At 47.3% G+C, this 21,244-nt stretch overlaps 2 protein-coding genes across 3 annotated transcripts in view; one reads left to right on the top strand and one right to left on the bottom strand.

Annotated features, from left to right (window-relative positions):
* Positions 1–21,244, top strand: part of SYN3 (synapsin III) — a 465,237-nt gene that overhangs the window by 159,807 nt on the left and 284,186 nt on the right. The window lies entirely within an intron of this gene.
* Positions 481–21,244, bottom strand: part of TIMP3 (TIMP metallopeptidase inhibitor 3) — a 59,256-nt gene continuing 38,492 nt past the window's right edge. Inside the window, exons 2-5 of the mRNA XM_060656524.3 lie at positions 14,312–14,394; positions 6,319–6,430; positions 5,491–5,612; positions 481–4,406 (exon numbers count right to left, since the gene is read on the bottom strand). Of these exons, the coding sequence (XP_060512507.1) occupies positions 4,209–4,406; positions 5,491–5,612; positions 6,319–6,430; positions 14,312–14,394 (515 nt within the window). The 3' untranslated portion in view covers positions 481–4,208. The remainder of the gene's footprint in view (positions 4,407–5,490; positions 5,613–6,318; positions 6,431–14,311; positions 14,395–21,244) is intronic.

Raw genomic sequence — 21,244 nt, 5'->3', positions numbered from 1 at the left:
GCTATAGTGGGACCTCTCGAGTTCCTAGCATTTCCAACTAGGCCAAGCCATACTTGGAATTTCAGGCAGGTGTTTGGCATCAGGCACTGATGTTTGCAACCTTCCCCTCTCAGTTTCATGGTGTGAGATTCTTAGATGAAAACAGGGAAAGCCAAGTCAGGGCTCCAGTCTGGGAATACTTGAACTACTAATAGTTAATTCGACAGGAATCCAGATTCTGTAGAGCTATGGAGAACCCTGGCCATAGAAACAGGGAGCAAGGTCAGTGCTGGATTAGCAGTTGGGGGGATATCTAGAATGTCTGCTCCTACCTTGGGAAAGGACTGGGGCAGGGTGGGGTCAAGCCCTAGAAGTGAATGAAGGGAGGGGAATGTTCATTTGCCTGCAGCCAGGACAGGTGGGACCAGCTCCCAAGGCCCTCTGCTGTCTATATTACCCCCAGTGGCAGTCAGGATATAAGGAGGCAAGGGACTACAGGTGTGTGATAGAAATAAAACCATTTTACTGTTTAGAATAAAGGACACACTATAAAAAGTGAACATTATGCAACATTACAGACAATATACATTCACGGAATATAAAATTCATAAATAACATGGAGGAAAACTGTAAACAGTGCTACAAAATTTAGCAACAAATACATTCCTTCCAGACAGGGTTTTCTCTGGTTGGTTTCTCTCCATCACTTCTGGGTCTCAGGACAGCAGACTGGCTAAGGGGAAAGGTGAGGGCATGGGAGGATCTGTGAAGCCCTTCCCCCGAGAGCACGAACCGGTCTTAAATTCTTTCCCTCCTCATGTCTCCCAAATGCTAATTTTTGGAGGCTGTTGATATCCACCTCCCCTACATTCTCACACTTTGTTTTGCTTCTATCATCAGATTTTTAAAGTGTTTTCCTTGTGTAAAACTACTGTAGTGATATTTTTACTTTTGGTAGCCAGGAGCCAAACTCTTGGGTGCCATCTTGGGGTAATCCATACTGATGATCATCAAACACAAGATGAAAGGCTGGGCAGGGGAGGGTACTTGTCTCCTAGGGGCCACAGTGTTTCTGAGACAGAGCTGTTCCAATAAATCATTTGTTTCTTTAACTGTTCAAGAACGGTCATATGAAAAATGATATTCATGGGCTGTACCATGACTGCCATGATGTAGGTCTGGAGCTGGGTGATGGTAAAGGATGGGAGTCTCTGGTATTATCTACCCAGACAGATGGAGCACAGGTCTGAGAGGAGAGAGCCCCAGGTATAATGCTTTCTGGATAGGGAGGCAGAAGAGATGGCCAGATGAGGCCAAGAGGTCTTGGAATCACAGCTCCCATGGCCCTGGGTTTTTAGAAGAAATCATGGCTTCCCAATTGAGTGGTCAAAAATAAGGGGGGAAAAAGAATGGGAATGACCAGCAGACTGCCCAGTGCCAGTTGATACAGAGCAAGGACATGGATGTACTTGCTGTTTTCCCTCCTCCTTCCTACTCCAGAAAGCACTGGGATGCTGATGGGGAGGAGGAGGGATTAGTGTCAAGTGGTAGTTCCTTCTCATTTCTCCAGTTCGCCAGTCTAGCTGCCTGCACAGTAGAAGTATTTTACCCTCCATTCCACTTTAGAATTTGATTCAGGAAAATGGCGGCATGTGGGTTTCATTTTTTTTTTCTCTTAAACACAATGTACACGTATTAAAGCCTACACATGACACAAGATTTAGCAAAATAAAACGCTCACGATATGATTGAAATACGGAAGTGTCTCAGCTACATAAATGACTTTAAATTATACAGTAAGTGAACAGGTGAAATAAACAAAGCTATAGCTTATAGAAAGCTCAAAAACCGCCCTCTGCCAACATCGCTTTGCAAAGGACCCTTCTTTGCCCAGGACCTGCTATTCTCTTTGACAGGGCCTGACAGATGGGACTGTGGTTCCACCAACATTTCTACAGGGAAACTTCAGATGATTCATGCTCAGGCCTCACCCCAGGTCCCTCCTTGTGTGAGTGGAGGTGACCCCATGAAGGACCAAGAATGGCCAATGCTTCATAGAGGGGATGCTGATGTCCAATTGTGAGAGGGCACTTGTGTGGTTGGGTCAGGGGTTCCATCTTGTAAGACTTGGAGGTTGAAATCAAGAAAATCTCAGAACACCAAGGACTTGGGCTTACCCTTTAAAGACCACTGGTCCGCTGACCTCAGCTCCTTTTGCTTACACAGCTGCATTGAGAGGGCAAAGCCTCCCGTTTCCCACCTGCCAAATGGCATGACCATAGGGTGAAAGGTACAAGATAATCCAATGAATACCATGGAAACTGGATGCCTGCACTGCCTTCCCACTCAGGAGTTCTGCCAAATACCTTGCCTGGGTATTTGCATGTGTGTGTGTCCGTGTGTGTGTGTCTGTGTGTGTGCAAGACATCACAATGTGTTGTCTGCTTCTTTTTTTAAATCCTGTTTCAATTGGCAGCTCTGTTTCCTAAAGTGGAATGAACTGAAGATACAAATACTAAGAGGAAAATAGCCATAATCTGAAAGAAGAGACAGAGTGATCATGTTAAATGTCACCATCCTACCACCCCCAACTCTGTGAAATATCCATTATCACCTACTCTTGGCATCTCACTTTCAACACTTAAACTGAAAATAATTTTATTTAATCAGAGAACTTATATTATAGTTTTATTTCAAAAAAAAAAAAAAACAAAACAAAAACACAACAAAAACCCTACAGCTGATTGCAGAGTCAGGCTTCCCTAGTGACCACCGATTTTAATCCCATGAGGTGAGGACCTCAGGAGATGGTGTTCGCCCACCAGTGAGCTGGGAGAAGAGCAGGCTGTCCCAAAATCCAGGAAAGTGGCTGTCTAGCCAAGGCAGCTTTCCCTCCTGTGCCCAGGCCCCTGACCCACACTAACTCTCATTTCTCATCTGAGCCAAGCCAGTAAGGCAGTTAAATGAAGGCCCCAAACATGAAGCAGGAGAAAAGGAGAGGGACAGAGGTCAGATGACCCCAGTTAAAGGGATGTCGAGGGTGTTCAGAATTTCAAATTTTAATTAAAATGAAAAAAAAGTCAACTTGGAATGTCATGATTTTCTTCAAACAAGCAACGACAACAAAATAGAAGAGATTATACTACTGGCATATTTAACAGCATTGAACAGAATTCTGTGTCCTGTAAAAAATTAGCTTATGTCCCCGTGTGGGTATATGCAAATGTGTATACAAACACATCCCCCTAGGTGAGCTAAACCCTACTTTGGAAATAGTATTCTCTACCCAGCTCTACTTGACTATATCTGTGGATAGTGTACGATGTGTGTATTCCTCCGATTTACATAAAAGCAAGCTCCCGGCCAAATCTGCCAGAGTTTTCCAGGAGGAAGTCTTGTGGGAGATAGAGAGAGGAAAGACATTCATCTCAGTCTTTCACCTGAGCTTTTGTACAAGGCAGGCAAATTGCCTCCTGACCTCAGGCAGATGTTTAAGTCTTCATCAACTAAGAAAGTTCTGTTATTCTGTCCTGGCTGCTTGCCAGACTCAGAAACATCTGGTCAACCCCAGCATCACTGGGCTGGGGGGAATTGAGTGTGCTGCACCCTCTCAGACCCTCTCCTGCAGTTTCTTCCTTCCCTCCCTCACTCTTACATGCAGACACAGACAGACATAGTCTGGTTGGACAATGCAGTAGCATCTCTTCAGTGTATATGGTCTTCTGCGTACCTTGAGTCTATCTGCTTGCTGCCCTGGACTCATCCTCAAACAGTTGACCTTTCAGCAACTTCCTTGTCTGTGTCTTTTATGTACTGGGATGGAGGACAAGGGTCGAGGGAAGCGGGTCTGGGAGATGGTGAGGTGGGGGAGAAGAGAGAGGGGTAGGTGTTACAATGCCCAAATGGGGTAGTTTTTCGGTTTCTGTTTTCCTAAAAAAATAGATTATATCATCACGAAGAAGAGGAGTGTGCATTCCTCATTCTTTCTGGCATGGCACCAAAAATTCCCGCGTGGAAATGGGTGATGTCAAAACCAAAAAGGGGCAGGGTGGGGCCAGGAGGATGGTTCCAAATAAACTCCATATGACAGCATAGACTTTTCCTTAAGTGTTCGAAGTGCTAAATTTGCAAGAAAACAGGCACTAATGTCATTGTCATCATCTGGGAAGAGTTAGTGTCCGAGGGAAGCTCAGCGGGAAGGGAGGGAAGGGTGGGGAAGGGTCTGGTGCTCAGGGGTCTGTGGCATTGATGATGCTTTTGTCCGGGGGCGCCCATCCTCGGTACCAGCTGCAGTAACCACCCTTCTGCCGGATGCAGGCATAGTGTTTGGACTGGTAGCCAGGGTAGCCGAAATTGGAGAGCATATCGGTCCAGAGGCACTCGTTCTTGGAGGTCACAAAGCAAGGCAGGTAGTAGCAGGATTTGATCTGCAATTAGATAACAGCCAAAGGTTGGTGGGCTCTGCTATGGTGGCCCCAGTCCTGATGCTTGCTCCAGTCTGGATTCAGAGCACTGCAGGTGGAGCCCAGCCACATCAGTCCCTTGGTGAAAATAATGTAAGTAACACCCACTAACACCTACCGAGTGCCACTGTGTACCAGATATCCTGCTAAGTGCTTCTATGCTATTCTCTTTAGTTCTCATAACAGATCTATCTCCCTTTACAGATAAGGAACCAGAGGCTCAGAGAGGTTAAGGAACTTGCTCTGATTTACACAGCCAGAAAGTGGTGGAACTAGACATTTGAGAAAACTCTTCTTTCTCAAGTGGTAACAAGCAAGGATGAGAGATCTCAGCTGTTGTGGAAACTGAGGAATTAGAAAGATTAAAGCATAAACTTTGGGCATCTAGCTGCCATCGACTAGAAATCACATGAGCTGTGTGAAATCGGGGAGCTGTGTGACCTAGGGCTTGTTACTTAAGCTCCCTGAGCCTCTATTTTCTTATCTGCAAAATGAGCATAGTAGTAATAAACACTACACAAAGTTGTGAGAATTCAGTGAGAGAACTGCCCAGCTCCCTCCCACAGCAGGCAGGCTGTGTGCCGTGGCATGAACTCTGTGCTTGAGTCAAGGAATTGGCCCTGGTTAGACCTTCTGCAGCATTTGGTATCAGTAGTCCTGTGCCAGCTTGCCCATCAGTGAGGCAGCTGCCCTGGTGAACTCACTTGGGACTGCTTGCAGGACCTGCCACTATAAGGATCTGGTACCTGCCACAACCTTGAGCCACAGGAGAGGCCAGGGACACTGAAGAGTCCTCATGCCCCAGCTGCTGCCAAGTGGGCAGCCTCGGGTGGACAGATTATAGCAGAAAGGCATTCTTCCCCCACCTTCTTCACCACTCAGCCAGGGGGCAACATTCCTCACCACCCCTGTTCACACCCGACCTTCTGCTCTGGCCCGACATGCAGACCCTTCTCAGCACAAGGGCCCAGTGCCCAGTACAGCAGGAACTGATGTTTCTGGGGGCCGTGAGCCAGCACCTCCCCTGCCTGCCCTCTCCAGGGATTACCTTGCAGTTACAACCCAGGTGATACCGGTAGTTGAGCCCCTTGCGCTGGGAGAGGGTGAGCTGGTCCCACCTCTCCACGAAGTTGCACAGTCCTGTGTACATCTTACCGTCATAGACGCGGCCTAGAGGAGGAAAGAGGACAAGAGGAGAGTTGTTGTGTCCAGAGCCCAGCCACAGGGCTGGTGAGAAAGAATTCTCACCTACTGAGAACCCACCTTAGACCAGGTACTGTGCTAAATACTTTCCAATCCTGTGATTTTACTTCATCCTTCCTGATACGTTTTAGGGAAAACTGTGTCCCCATTTCCCAGGTGGGGAAAACAAAGCTCAGAGAGGTTAAATGACTTGCTTCTTAAACCCATGAAGCCCTAGAGTTGGGACGGAAATCAACCCTTCCCGTCCCCATCAGTGGTTTCTTGGTTTTGTTCTTGTTTTTTCCTTTCCTACACTGACTGCCTGTAGGTGGGTAACTTTCACAAACAGACCTAATAAATAGGTTGACTATGGGGGTATAGAGGAACAGGTCCTAGCAATCCCTTTTGATTTATATAGTAAAGCTGAGAATGTGTCAAACTAGACAAAACTCCGTTTCCGTCACAGGGCCGGTGGCGGCGTCCACACTAAAACCCAGCTCAGTGTAGAGCCTTGAGCTCCTACCATAGGCCAAGCCAAGTGCACTCAACACCAGACAGTCCTTATAATTCATTGGGTGAAAAGCCAAAGTCCTAAGGACACTTCTGGGTCAATCACTCCTTCTCTAGCCTTCTGAAGTGAAGGACTGCTGGACCTTGGCCAAACCCTGACCTAAATGCTAGAGTTGGCTGTTACCTGTCAGCAGGTACTGGTACTTGTTGACTTCTAGCTTGAGGCCACAGAGACTTTCAGAAGCTTCTGTATGGATGTACTGCACGTGGGGCATCTTGGTGAAGCCTCGGTACATCTGTGGGCAGAAGGAACGTCATGAGAGCAGGACCAGGGCTCGGAGAGCCTGCTGTCATTTGTTCTATGGGAATCTGACTCCCTTAATCCACTATCGTGTGGCCACTGACCTCCCCAGCCATTTCTCCTCCTCTTGTCTGAGCCACGGTGGTGCCGTCCTGGAGAAACCTTCCCATACAGCCAGTCACACCTCCCGTTTCAACACACCCACAGCACCGCACCAGACATATGCTCTTCTCAGATCCCAAACCTTTCTAGAAATCCATACAATTTGCTGTGAAAGGGGTCCTTGCCCACCTCACCAACCTTGACCCCCACGTTCCGAAAAGGCAGATGGCCAGCATTCTGATGACACCTCCATGACATTTTTCAGTGTATAAAAGCATTCCATTTACATTCCCCTCACTGTCTCCTCCTAAGAACCCAAAGAGGTAGGCATTCTTGTACCCATTTTACAGACAAGGACTCAGAAATTGTGTTTGGTTGATGGAAGTTGAACTCAGGGCCAGGGTTCTCCATGCTTTTATCTTTCTGAGCATCTGTTGAAAGCACTGGTTTCCTTTACCCAAGGCAAAGCCTATAAACATGTATACAAAATTTCTAGATTTTTAAACTAAACACTTTATAATTGTTAAGTTGAACTGTATGAAAATGCTGATATCTGGCCATTTTTATCTACAACATCCTCTAAGACGGCGGTTCTCAACTGGAGGCAGTTTTATCCCCACCTCAGGAGACATCTGACAGTGTCTGGAGACATTTTTGATTGTCACAAACGGGAGGGGGTGTGGCTGCTACGGGCGTCTGTGGGAAGAGGCCCGGAATGCTCTTAAATATCCTGTAATGCATGGGATAGCCCCTGCAGCAAAGAGTTATCTGGCCCCAAATATCAGTGGTACCAAAGTTGAGAAATCCCACTCTAATATTAACCCCCATAACGTCCCCATGAGACAGGAACTATTTATGCCCATTTTATAGGTGAGGATCCTGGGCCCCAGGCAGGTTAAGCGGCTAATCTAAGGCCTTATGGTTGGCAAATGGCAGAAGCAGGACTCCAGATGGGCACATCTGCTCCAGAGCCCATGCTCTTAACCATTATCCTATGGTCTCTCTTCCTGTGGCCTCACAGAGTCATGCCCAAGGGCCTCTGATACAGGCAAATGCTATTTATGGCTGTTGCACCTCCTTTATGTGCATGTGCTCAGAGCCACTGGTATGACCGTAACGAGGCTGGACCCACTTGGTGATTCCAGGTCATGGCCACGAGTCTTACATGGGTTCAGATCTGTCAAGGAATCTCTGTTAACTGTGTGAGTGGGTGAAGGTAGAAGGGGGCAGCGAGGTGTTGCCCAATCCCATTATCCTCCCAGCTCTCAGAGCACACAGGCCCTGGATGGCTGGTGGTCTCCAGGGGTTTACAACAGGACAACGTCTCTCCTTTAGCTCCTGGCATGCGTTATTAATTTACTTATGGTAATTAATAAAAAGCTAGACATCGCCTCATTGGTGTCTCATCTAAGTGCCTCCCATTTGTACTAATGGGCCGGGTTTTCTCCTTACTTTCTATTAAGTGGGGACTGGATGGTGGGGGTAGGTGGTCCACGAGGACCTCCACCGTCATAGAGTGTCTGTTGGACCCACAGAGTTTGGGAGCCTCTGCCTTTTTAAGGGGAACGCTGCCCTAATTGTGTGCAACCATCAGTGCAGATGGTTTTAATTTACCTGGCCTCTCTTTTAGCCCTCTTCTCCCGTGAGGCTCACCAGCTGAATGAGGAAACGCAGCCAAGCACTGTGAGAAGTGCTGTCCACACTCAGTTTTCAATTATGCCGTGGGGGAGCAGGGGCGGGTCAGATCGTACCCCCCACTTCCTCAGTGATGGATGGTGCCTCTCTGGCTTTAACAGGAACCATGCTTAAGAGCACTGCTGTGTGCATGCCATCCAGTGTGGCCTTCCAAGAACATTCCCTGCACTCCCCCTGTGCCCATCAGCTTCTCCTCTGGTGTGGATGTTCCTTGAGTTCCTGGCAAATGTTTCAACTTAGTCCTCGCTCTGAGATATTGCAGACCCAAGGCCATCAGAGCCTCAGTACATCCTTGTTGGTATTTCCCCTTCATCTCCTTTCTGCTTTATGAGCGAGGATCAGTCCCTGTCTAGGGTCCAGTGACTTCAGCTGCCCAGTTCTCACTCCTTTGGAATTTGAAGGAATCTTGATTTTAACAGGGCTTGTAGCACTTGCATGCAGTATCAGAACTTTACTACATCGTAAGTGATTGGGTCTGACAGACACAGCACTGCCACTTAGCGTCACTTTTGAGTGTGACAATATGGTAAAGGCAGATGGTACTCATTTCGTTATCTTTTCTTTATAATGATCCCCTCTTGACCTAAATATTGATCCCAAAAGTATCATTAGGTCTATATGCATAGAGACTGAGAATTGGTTTGGCAAATTTAGGAAGACTGTAATACATTTGTAGTGTCCTGCAATCAGAGTATCAGAGAATCTGAGAATTGGAAAAGATGTTAAAGGTAATCAAATCCAGTCAAAGCACTGGAGGATTAATGGTAAACTCTGGTTCTGGAGACAGACAGCCAGTCTGATTCTTGTCTCTGCCACTTATTAGCCATTTGGAAAGCTACTTTACCTCTTTGGGTCTCAGTTTCTTCACCTGTAAAATGGGGTAACGTATTACTCCATAAAATGTTTTTGAGAATTAAATGACTTAGAATCGTGCTTGGTGCACATTATTCACTAAAAGTTAGCTTAAAACTAGTTCTACTGAAATTTCTATCAGCAGAGGGAAAGGTTTGTTCCTCTTCTTTCCATGGCTCTTTGCCCAACCTTATCTTTTAAAGCAGAGGTTTAAAGCTGGATTGAACTTCAGACTAGGCAGGTTGTTCTCTCTCTCTCTCTCTTTCTCTCTCTCTCTCTCTCTATCTCTATCTCTTTCTTTCTCTCTCTCTCCAGCTTTAGTGAGGTATGATCAACAAATAAAAATGCATATATTTAAGGTATACAACAGGCTGTTTTGATATATGTATACATTGTGAAATAGTTACCACAATCAGGATAATTAACACATCCCTCACCTCCCATAGTTACCTTTTGTGTGTGTGTGAGAACACTTAAGATCTGTTTTCTTAGCAAATTTCTAGTATTCAATCTGGTATTGCTATTATTATTTTTAACGTTTATTTACTTTGGGAGAGACAGAGGCAGCGATGGTGAGAGAGAAAGGGGGAGAGAGAAAATCCCAAGCAGTCTCCACACTGCCAACACAGAGCCCGATGTGGGGCCTGAACCCATGAAAGCATGAGATCATGACCTGAGCTGAAACTAAGAGTCAGTCACTTAACCAACTGAGCCACCCAGGTGCCCCTCAATCTGGTATTATTAACTACAGTCACCATGCTGTACATCAGATCTCCAGAACTTATTCATCCTACAGAACGGAAAGTCTGTACCCTTTAACCAACATTTTTTCCCATCTCCACCAACCCCCAGCCCCTAGTGACCAGCATTCTACTCTGCTTCTGCGAGAGGTTCAACTGTGAGTTCAGCTTTTTTAGATTCCACATAAAAGTGAGATTATGCTCTATTTGTCTTTCTGTGTCTGGCTTATTTCACTTAGCGTAATGTCCTCCAGGTTCATCCATGTTGTCAAAATGAAAAGATATCCTTTTTTAAGGCTGAATAATGTTCTATTGTGTGTAGACACACACCACATTGGACTCTATGAGCCTCTGGGCCTCCCCTCTTGGTAGTATGTACACAAAAATTCTAAGAAGTTAGCTTCCCTTGGGGTAAAGAGATAAATAATGTGAGAAAGAAGTTTCTGGATCTGGGGGGCTTTGAGTATTTCTTATGGAATGCCTGCTCTTCACTCTACATTGACAGCATGAAATGTCATCACTATGTCAAATAATTCTGGCTTGGCTGCCAGAGATGAGAACTGTGCTGGGTGCTGTCTTACATCATGAACTCCTTTCAACCCACAACTTATTCTCCTTTGCAGACCAAGAACCTGAGTTTCAGAGACATTAGATGCTTGACTGAGATACCAAGTGTACAGCCTTTCTCTTACAGAACAGGCTGTCTAGCAAGGGGTGGGGGGCAGAGCACATGACAATGCAGGCAGTCTCTGCTGAGGGCTGGACGAGAGACCCAGACCAGAAAGAGTTACAGGCATTGAGAAGAGAACAGTTCCCTGTGGGCTGGAGGGTCAGAGAGGCTTCCAGCTGGAGCTTCAAAGGCGAGACCTTGCTATAGTGCTCATTTGATTAGACAGACCACTGAAGGAAGGAAGTCCCCAGGGGCCAAGCATTCCAATTGCCCAGCAAATCTGTCCTGCCCAGAGTCAGGACATGCAAAGCACATGACCAGTGGGCCTCCCCATGGGACCCTCCCGGGACCAGCTGGGACATAATGTTCCCCACGTGCTGTCCCCCGCTGCGCCAGCCTGGGAGCATGTCTCCACTGTACAGACTGCAGCTCCTGGCAAAGCAGACCGCTTTCTCATGGTCCTGATGGGAGATAAGGTCCCTATAGATTAGAGTGACCAATTCTGGAAACTTCCACCTTTGCACTACAGCCCAGTGCCTCTGCTCCAGCTAATCTCCAACCTTAGGCTTGCAGTAAGCCCCCTTAACATTCAAACGCTCCCCCCCACACACACCTGTGGGTCTCTGCACACTCAAGAGGGGCCTGCAAAGTGGGACCAGAGGTTCTGGAATTAGCATATGGGAGAGGGTCTGCCTGCCTTTCATCTGTGTAAGAAGTTCCAGGGGAGGGGGTGGGAACTCTGAGACAGAAGAGAGAGGTTAGACAGGATGGCTCAAATTCTCACGTTCTCAGAGTTCCTTCAGTCCTGCTCTAAGGGAGCCCTGGCTCACCCCGTCTGACTCTCTGGGGTAGACTCTCTAATCCACTAGAACAAAGCCACCCAGGGACCAGTGCCAAAACTCATGCAGGCTCGCCTCCCTGGCCTCTCCTCCTTCCCTCCTACAAAGAGTTTTCAGTACACCCTTTGCAGGATGTTGCAAGTCAAGAGCTACACTGCTGGAAGATAAACGACAAAGCCAAGCTAACGTCTTTTTGTTCCCTGGGGGAACTACATACAACTGGGGTGGGGGTGGGCAGGAGTGATGAATGCAGCTCGGCTGTTCTATAATCTCCTTGTTGGCAAAGGCTCTATAGCTTCCCTCCAGTCTGCCACTTTCTAGTGGTATGAACTTGACTATTACATGACCTTTCTAAGTCTCAGTTATCTCACCTGTAAAATAGAGAAAAATGTGTGTCTGCTTCACAGGGCTGTTGTGAGGACTGATCCATGCAAAGGCTTAGCAGAATGCCGGGTACATAGTAAATATTCAAAACATGTTATTTGAATAGAGTCTTATTTTCGTTATAACAAACATTATCTTTGTATCCCAGGCCTGAAGCTTAGTGTTCAGCACAGAGAGAGGTGAGAAGGCAGGGGGAGCGGCGAGGGACAGTTGGATGAACTACTCCAGTTTCTACATCCCACACCTGATTAGCCAACTGCTACCTGGAGACCAACAGAATTCAGTGGCCTCTCAGGATAGAAGGGCAATGACCCTTCCAGGAGTAATCTAATATTGGGCTGGTAGGAGGGGCAGAGTTAATGAAAAGGCATTAGACAGTGATCAATGATCAAAGCGACATGGCAGGGAGATTTGAGGAGTCATGTAAAGAACACACAGGATTGGGAAGGAATCCCAACACCTTAGCTTGGGAACCAGATCTGTCTTTAATTAAATGCATGACTGGGCAAGTCATTTCCCCTCTGAGCCTGTGTCAGAAGTAAAACAAGGAATTTTACTTTCCCATGTCTAGCACCCTGGTTCCATGAACCTGGGTGAAGGATAGTGAATGGACAGTGTGACGCCACCAGCCCGGGAGTGAGTGTGTGCTCTGAAGCTGATGGGTGAACAAATGTAACTTGGCCTCTGAACACCCCGCAGAGGCCGGCCTGGCACCAGCCAGAGGGAAGTGGGACATTTTGCCCACAGGAAGGGCCTCTCATCACCCTGGCATCCGGGCCCTGAAGGAAGTGGGGAAGCTGGGCAAGCTTAGGAACCACTGCCTCCCAGCTTTTCCCTCAGATCTGCTGGCCACAGAGCGTCCACAATGTGATGGATTGTTCCAGAGCAGGAGGGGGGTGTTTCCTGAACCTCTGCTTTGCCTAACATGCTTCAGCGTTTGCTCACTGGCTGCCAGGGGCTATACAGGGGGGTTTCTTTGGTTGTTGTTGATCTCATTGGTTTCCCCCCACACACACTCTTCTCTCCCCATGGCCATCTGAAGACATAAGCTGGTCCCATGACCAGGCTTGGGCAGCCAAGGGCACCTAGCCAGGGCTGACTCTGGACATTACATAACCAGAAGGCTGTGGATGTTTCCAAAGTTGAATCGAAAGCAACAGGTTCCACAAACTTAGTACATCAAACCTCAGGCCTCAGGACGCAGGAATAACGAGGCCTGGAGGTCTGCCTCCAGAATGGTTGGGTACCCCCCACAGGCTATCACTACTCTCATTCAGTTCTACTCTGGGGCTCAAAGTCTTGTCTCCTCTGAGGAGTTTTCAGGCCAGTAGAGTCCCACCCTCATTTCTCCATTAGATGGATAAACATCCACCAAGTCCCTGATGCGTGTCTGGTCCTGCTCTAGTTTTTGAGGACACAAATATGGGCAGTGACTAAAAGGGCTGGCAGTCCCCTTGGACCTGAGCACACCCCACCTTGAACTTCTGCTTAGTCACGCACATGTGTCTTCTCTCCCAGCCTGACTATACTTCCTAAACATGGGAACCCCATCTTTCTCGTGGCCTCCAAGGCTCCTGACACAGAGTGCTGCACATAGGGAGGTGCTTACAAAGGTGGGGTGGTGGACCAGTTGTGCTCTTCAGGGTGAGTAAGTGCCACCAGCCCTCTCTGCGAAGGCAGACATAAGTACCCCCTTCTGGCACCCAAAGCAACTCCTCCTTAGATGTAATACCACCAGTGTCCCAGGGCACTTAGAATCCTGAAATGCCTGAGTTGGAAGAGCTCTTAGGGGAACCTAGCCCAACCCCACACTGTTAACAGATGGCAAAACTGAAGCCCAGGAAAGGGTGGTTCTAAGGGAAGCAGGCTAGTCAGGAATGGAGCTGAGACAAGGAAGCAAGTTTTGTAGGTTTCAAATCTGATGTTCTTTTTGTTAAGATGGACCTCCTTAGTGTGCTTCATGGTGCAAATATGCTCAGGAATATGTTCAGTTATATGAGGATGCTTAATAAACAGTGCTAACCAGCTGGGAGGCATGATCTGGGAAAATAGGGAAAGCGGGGGCAGTTCCTACACCAGGATAAGGTTCCTGTGATCAGCAGAAGTTCAGTGTAAAGATTCGAGGACTTAAACATAAGTTGTAACCTCAGCAACTGCATAAGACTGGTAGGAACTTTTGAAACTCAAAAGTCAGAGCTCAGAAGAACCTGTAAGACAAGCTAGTCACATCCCCTCATTTTACAGATGGGAAGACCAATGCCCAGAGAGGGGCAGTGACTTGGCCAAGGTCTCACAGTTGCCAGGGAACAAGGCTGTCTGCCGTGTGGTTCCAGAGTGGAGCCTCTTAACAATGGCCTCTGAGGGACTCCACCTGTGCTGGCCCTAGGGTGAAGCAGCCACCCACCCCCCCCCCCCCCGTCCCCGCCCTCACCTCCTACCCATCCCTTTCTTCTGCCTTAGAAACACCCTCTCCAGCAGTGGGGAGGGGCTACATACACCCACCCTGCCTCCCCTGGCAAGGACTCTTCTGGCAAAAAAAAAAAAAACCACACAACAACCCAGGAACTCTTCTGGTACGGGCTTCCGTCACTCACCTTCATCTGTTTGATGGTGTAGACCAGTGTGCCAAAGGGCCCCTCCTTCACCAACTTCTTCCCTACCACCTTGGCCCGGATCACTGCAGAAAAAGGCAAGACGCAGACAGGAATGAGGTTAGGGAGGCTTGAACCACATCAGGGACTATGTCTCAGGTTGGGCCATCCAACCCCCAGGGTGCCTGGAATTGCTTTCTTACCTCTGGGCCAAGTTGAATAGATGATTGTGTTTATAAAAGCAAGAATTCAGATGAGAGACACTGGGGGGTGGGAGAGGAATGGAGGAAAGAAGGCAGGCAGTCATCATTCAAGTTAATTATCCCAAATGTTCACAATTGCCGACCCTGGAAATTCCTAGGCTGCACTCACTCCCGGAGGAGTTTCTTGACTCTGTGGTTTCACCGTAATCGAAAATCTACTTCTCTTGTTAGAGTCTCTTGCCTTTCCTCCACTGTCCATCTAAGCATTGCATGGTCTCCCAGACCTATTCTCTCCTACCAACGCATCTTTCTGAGTGCTGTCTCCTTTGGGGCTCTTCCTCTGCAAGTCCTGACATGCCTGCAGGGTTGCAATGCATGTGCACCCAGCCTCCTTCCATGCCCAGTCAGCATTCTGAGCGGGCCCTGGGTACCCAGCACTTAGATGGCATGGCACAGTTAGGATGTGGTGGGGGATGGAGCATATGGGAAAAGGGGGTGCCCAGGAGCCAACCGAACCGTTCTAACCCCAGCTCTGCTTTTATGGCTAGTAGGACTGTGGACAAGTAACTTTGTTTCTGGCCTCCAATTTCCTCTTCTGTAAAGCTAGGATGATAATGGTACCAATCTCTTTAATTGAAAGGATTAGGTAAGATGATGCACATGAAATGCAGCACTGTGTCTCAGACATGGTGTATGCTACATAAACATGATTAATATCATCATCATCATTATCATCATCACCAAAAGCGGAATGGGCTGACCATGGAAGGATTGCTGCCATTAGAAGTCACTCCCATTTGTCACACACCGACTATGTGCAGTAGTACACCTCATTTATTTACTCTTCATGACTGCCTTTCAGGGACAGTATTAGCATCCACATTATACAGACAAGAAGACAGAGAAGGGAAGCCACCTCCTTTACTGAACCCCAGTTTTCTCCTCTGTAAAGAGGGTGTGACTCTACCTACATTGAAGAATTGGAATAAGGATTCAACAAAAGATCTTCTGAAATTTCTTAGTACAATGTCTGGCAGAAAGGAGTTGCTCAGTAAATATTAATTGACTATGAACAAGAAAACAATTAGACAGACCCAGTGTGAGGAAGGCTGGAAGAGAGGCATTTACTACATGCCCTGAGAACACAGAGAGGGAAGGGATTTACTTTGAGATTATAAGAGGCTGTGTGTGCTCTTTATATTTTAAGTGAAGAAGTACCCAAAAGCTGTCTTAAAGTATTTATAGAATGGGCACATGGAGAAATAAATGGAGAGATCTTAAAGACACTGCAGAAATTGCAGAGAAGTTGTATTCATTGACTCAACCAAAAATGTTCTCTAGTAACAAAACTGGCAACAAGAGATGGGGAAGCTTCCTTAGGGACAGAGAGTGTCTCCATCAAGGGAGTCTGGATGCTCTCATGCTAGGACCTTGCCCAGGATGGAATGGATTTTGCACACATTAGCAGCCACGCGTTGAGCCACAAATTGAACCCTTTCAGCCCTAAGATCCTGTCACTCTTTCTTATCTCCAGTTGTACTTAGCCTCCCAAAAAAATAAGCACTCAATAAATGTCTGTTAAGCAGAATACCTTTCACACACACACACACACACACACACACACACACACACACACACACAGCCCTGCCCATTCTGGTAGTTCCATTATCCTCCATTTTGGATATCCCACAGTGTTTCTCAATTCATTTGACTCTAATCTCTTAAGTTAAGACAAAATAGAACAAAACACCTTTATTAGGGACCAATCTCCCCCATCTCAACTGGATTCTATCCTGTTCCTCCCCAAACGAATTTGGATCCTTCTCTCCCAGTCAGACGTGAAGTCAGGACCCAGATGAACCAACAGACCCTCCAGACCTTCTTGCCAGGGAGGGTAAAACACAGAGCCCATTGGCAAAGTTAGCAATTTAGCTGAGGCAGTGGGAGGAGGCGAGTGTCTGTTTCCAAGTCTGCTGTAAAATAAGAGGTTGGCAAGATCCCAGGCCAAGCAAGCTCCCTCAAGATTCTGCTTCCACCTCTGTGTCTAACTTTGTTGCAGCATCCTCGGCAGGGATCCAGCCTCCCAGAGGCCCAGGGACTATTTCCTCTACAGTAACTCCCACAGTCAGGTTGTAACAGCTTAACTGTTGGGCAGAAAGCATATCTGCCAGGACTTTACTATTGATTCTTCCTGAATTGATTTGGCTCCACCTTCTCCTGCTTCATTAACACAGAAGGTAAACTAGCAAGTGAGTCTTTGCCTTGGGGGGGGAGAAATAGCAAAAGGGGCTCCTTTAAATAGTAACGTCTACCCTTTCCTGGCTCAAAAATGGCTTGACTTCATTTAGACATAACACGTCATAAGCAGACCTGTCCCATAAAGGTAGGTACTTCTGGAAGCTTCTGCACACACAGTGAGCCAGTTCCTTCCTTACCCTGAAATGGCCTGAGCTTGGAACATTTTCATCTGAGAATAGTTCTTTGAAAAGGGAGTAAGTTTTTGCAGTCAGGAAGCCACATTTCAATTCCACCATTACCGTGTGGCCTCAGGCAAACCCCTGTGGACTGCCCTCCCCACCTCTTTTCGCCTAAATATTTCTGATTGTCTTGGCCCATTGCCCATTATGTGGCTTACAAGTGATATACTTAATTCTAGTGGAGCAGCAATATGGCAAAGCACTGAACAGCCAGGGCTCTGGAGCCTGACTGCCCTGAGTTCAAATCCCAGCACTGGTGCTGCATGGCCTTAGGGAAGTCATTAAACCCTTCCGGGCCTTCATTTCTTAATCTATAACACTTCCTCCTAACCCTCATGCTGTGAGGGTTAAGTACAAACACTGAGAACAGTGTGTCTGCTGTCACTGCTGTTATAGTACCACCACCACCACCACTGTGACTTCTGTTGTTCTTTGTCTATCTGAGCATCTTCAGCTTCTAACATACACTGTAAGCAAAGGCCTAGGGGTTCTCTCTGGGATGGGAAGAAAGGCAAGCCCCTCAAGATATCATGCAGAACTTCATGGAGATGTGGGTGGACACACATAAACTGGTCAGAACAAACGTACAAGGTGTTTTTAAGTCTGGAGTACCCACCTCATCACAGGTACCTATCCTGTCTCATCACCCACATGTAATCCAACCGCAGCCAACCAGGACCAAATGAGATCACATGGTTATGGTCCAGAAAGACAAGCAGAAAAGGCCCAGCACAGAGACCACACCAGTGTTTTCTTTATAAAAACAAAACTGCACCCAACTGGACTAAAATTAAGTAACTTTCTGCTCTCCCAAAGAGATCCACAAAGTTCTTCCACAGCAAAAACACCAGCCAACCTCAAATCTGCCTATTAGGTCTATGAATTAACATGTCTTTATTTGCTTCGGTTTCTCTCTCTGCAATGCAAATGTGTGCTATTTTGTACTTTCTTGTTTGGCATTAAGGGTGCTTCCGAGGCATTCGCTGGCCTGGGGGCCACAGTGGACAGGGGAGGTGTGGGAGGTCACGGTTCTCCAACAACAACAGAAGACAGTTTCCAAACTTAGAGCTGGCAGCATGTGGGCCGTTCCTGCCACCTTGGTGTAGTGGCTGGAAGCCAGATTTATAGAGGGGCTGAGCTAGACACAAGTTTTCTTTATGCTCCTTCAGGCTAGAACATGGCCCCACACCGTCTACCCAGCGTCCCCCAGCAGCCAAACCAACATGGGCGTGAGCTGGGTTGGTGTGCTGGCGGGGTGATGACGAGAAATAGAAGTCCCATTTCCTACCTCCACAGAGCACACCTAGTGGGAAGACAAAGTTTAAAAGTTCATGGCTAGAGGGCTAATCTCCAGGGTATGAAGGCATCAGTCAGAGAAGGGGGGAATGACAAACAGCCTGACTCTCAGTCTTGGAACCTCTTATTTCCCCTTGTGAAAGGAACCTGGGCTTCCAGAGGTATGGAGGTCAAAGGAAAACAGAGTAAACAGTATTTTCACTTAACGTCTATAAGAAGAAACTGACCAGGCTATGTGTGCTTATGTAATTGGTACATAGATCTGTAAACATATGTAGGGCCCTTTTAAATATATCATATACCTAAGGATCCAGGGGTAAAGGTAATATCTCTATATCATATTCTTTCTTTAAATAATTTTTTTGTGGGGAGGGCTAGTAAGAGCTTGCAAAAACAAAAGAAACAAGGCACCTCCCTTCCAGAAATATAATTGTGTGCTCTCTGCCCCCACCTCCATCCATAGTAATGTAGACCACAAGTGGCACAAGTTTTGAGCAAAAAAACAATTCCAGTGGCAAACAAGATTCGGCTTCTATTGCAGCTTACTGCTTGCTGTGTCCAGAAACTGCACATCCGCTATTCATCAGCATAGTCAGAGGGGGAAAAGACACCCATGAGGAACCCCCTGCCTCACCCTCTCCTACTACCCCCCATCCAACCATCTTCAATCAAATCCAGACATTTCTACCCCGATCTGAGAGTTGAAGTTTCCTACTAGTAGGTTGGAACACTGAAAGTTTGGCTGGATTTTGGATCAAGGATCCCTTAACTGAATTAATGTATACCAACTTAAGACTATGGATTCTACCCATGTTAGGATCCTGTTGAGAACACTACAAATCCTCCCCACGGTAGAGGAGGTGATTCAGCCATCTAGTGAGTATGATACTTCCAGTGCCACACACATGCACACCCCCCCCCCCCCACACACACACACACTCCCATTCCTGTCTCTCTGAAGGCCCTATAGAATGATTTTCCTGGCTTAAGGTATGATTTTTAGGAGGATAGCAGGGCTAAGGAAGGCCCACCTGGCCAGCAGCTAGAACGAATTTCTCCAAAAGCAGAAGTCATTGTTAGTGTCAACCCCAGGGAGGGGAACATTCTTCTGACAGGACCCTAGCAGGCAAGGTCTAGGTAAGCAGAAAGGCCTGCACTGTGGGCTCACTTGCCTTCCCAGACTTGGACTTTCCTTCCAGGGAAAGAGGGGTCAGGACGTCTCTGATACTCATTTGATGGTTATTTCCTGGTTGCCATCCACAGGGCCTTTCTGAGGCCGAGAGCTCCTAACAAAGACAAGCAAGGGACCCACCGCAAGGCAGGCCCACAGACCATCTGGCTCAGCCCACTAAGCAATTCCCTGGTCCTGTGCCCCATGGAGATGCTGCATTTTAGCCTGTCCAAATAGGGCAGGGTCAGGCTCTCTTGCTTCTCCAGCTGCCCACCCACTCATTAACCATCAGCTCCCTGCATTTCGTTGCATCACACCAGTAAGTGTAGAGGAGAGGGAGGGTCTAGAACACATTGATAACAACAACCACCATTTTTTAAGCCCCTCCTGTGTGCCAAGCAGTGCATGCATGCAATCTTGCTCTATTCTCATGATAACTCTATGCAGTGGCTATTGTTGTCCCCCTTTTCCAACTATGTAAAGGAAGTCAAGTCCCCTGAGGCTGGTTTTGCTTCCTAGTGGAACAAAAGTTGGTGAGTCTCCCAGGAAAGCAGACTGCCTGAAAACCTTTTCATGGGATTTATACTGATTGAAAACCAGTTCGTAATTTCCTCCACCTCCCCACACCCTGTCAGGTCTGCTAAGGATCAGAGAGGAGGATTGGTCCCTAGGAGGAAGGCCCCCTGCTAAGCCCCCAGTGACTCCCTATCCTTTGGACCACACCACTACTCTTTCCCAATCACTGTCACACACATGCCCTCTGATTAGTAACAAGAACCTGTAAGTAATCACCGTCAGCAATATAACAGAGTATCATCTGTTTAGCATACTATGCTCCTCAGCAAGCTTTTAAGGAAGAAAATAAAATAATTTAGAAACCACAAAACCTGATGATCCCTGAGGTTTCTCACAACACCATGAGTCTGAGGTTAATTAGGCTGATTAATTAGATGAGACAATGTATATATAAACAGGCACGCTGTAACCCTGAAGCTAAACAGATGCTATACTGTTATGTTGCTGATGGTGATTACTTGTAGGCTCTTAAATGTGCTAATCAGAGGAAGGCAGCAAGAGACCCGACTCAGCATCCCCCCTTGGGAATCTTTCATATCTACCTCCGGTGACCCGTTTCCGAGTTCTTTTCAATTACCTGCTGCCTCTTTGGGGACGCTTTGATGATGTCCACGTTTGAGGAAAGGGCCTCAGGGATTAAGGGTGGAGGGCAGAGACCTAAAGGCTCTAACTGGATCTGTCTGGTTTCCACCCCATTTGTCACCACAACCTCAAGCCCCAAAAGCCCCTCTACAAAAACTCCAAGGCTGAAAGGGCAGATCAAGCAAACCCCTGGAGGAGTGGCCATGATACACTGGAATGAACAAGCATGGAGCACATGAGACCTGGATGCAGTCACTGTCCTGTCACTGTGTAACACTGGGCAAGTCACTTCCCATCCCGGCTTACAAATTGGGGTGATGATTGCCAACCTTGAAAGCGTCTTGCCATGACCTCAACTCCCTCTTCCACTCCACCAAAGCAGCTTTCGTCAATGCCACCCATGACCTCCACGGTGCTCAATCCAGGCAGTGGTGGTTCCTCGTCCTCCTCTCACTTATACCCAGCTTGTGGCTTTATACCATCTGTACAGCTGGCAGCTCCCCTTTTTGCAACCTCCATCCCAGAACGTCCGCGACACAAGTCTACACGTAGTATACGTTTATGCTTGGAGGTCTAATAAGACATCTCCAACTCAAGCCATCCAAAACTGAGCTCCTAAAAATGCCCCTCA

This window comes from Panthera onca, chromosome B4 (genome assembly GCF_046562875.1).
Source record: "Panthera onca isolate mPanOnc1 chromosome B4, mPanOnc1 haplotype 2, whole genome shotgun sequence".
Taxonomy (NCBI): Eukaryota; Metazoa; Chordata; class Mammalia; order Carnivora; family Felidae; genus Panthera; species Panthera onca.
This window is presented reverse-complemented; position numbering and strand designations above follow the sequence as displayed.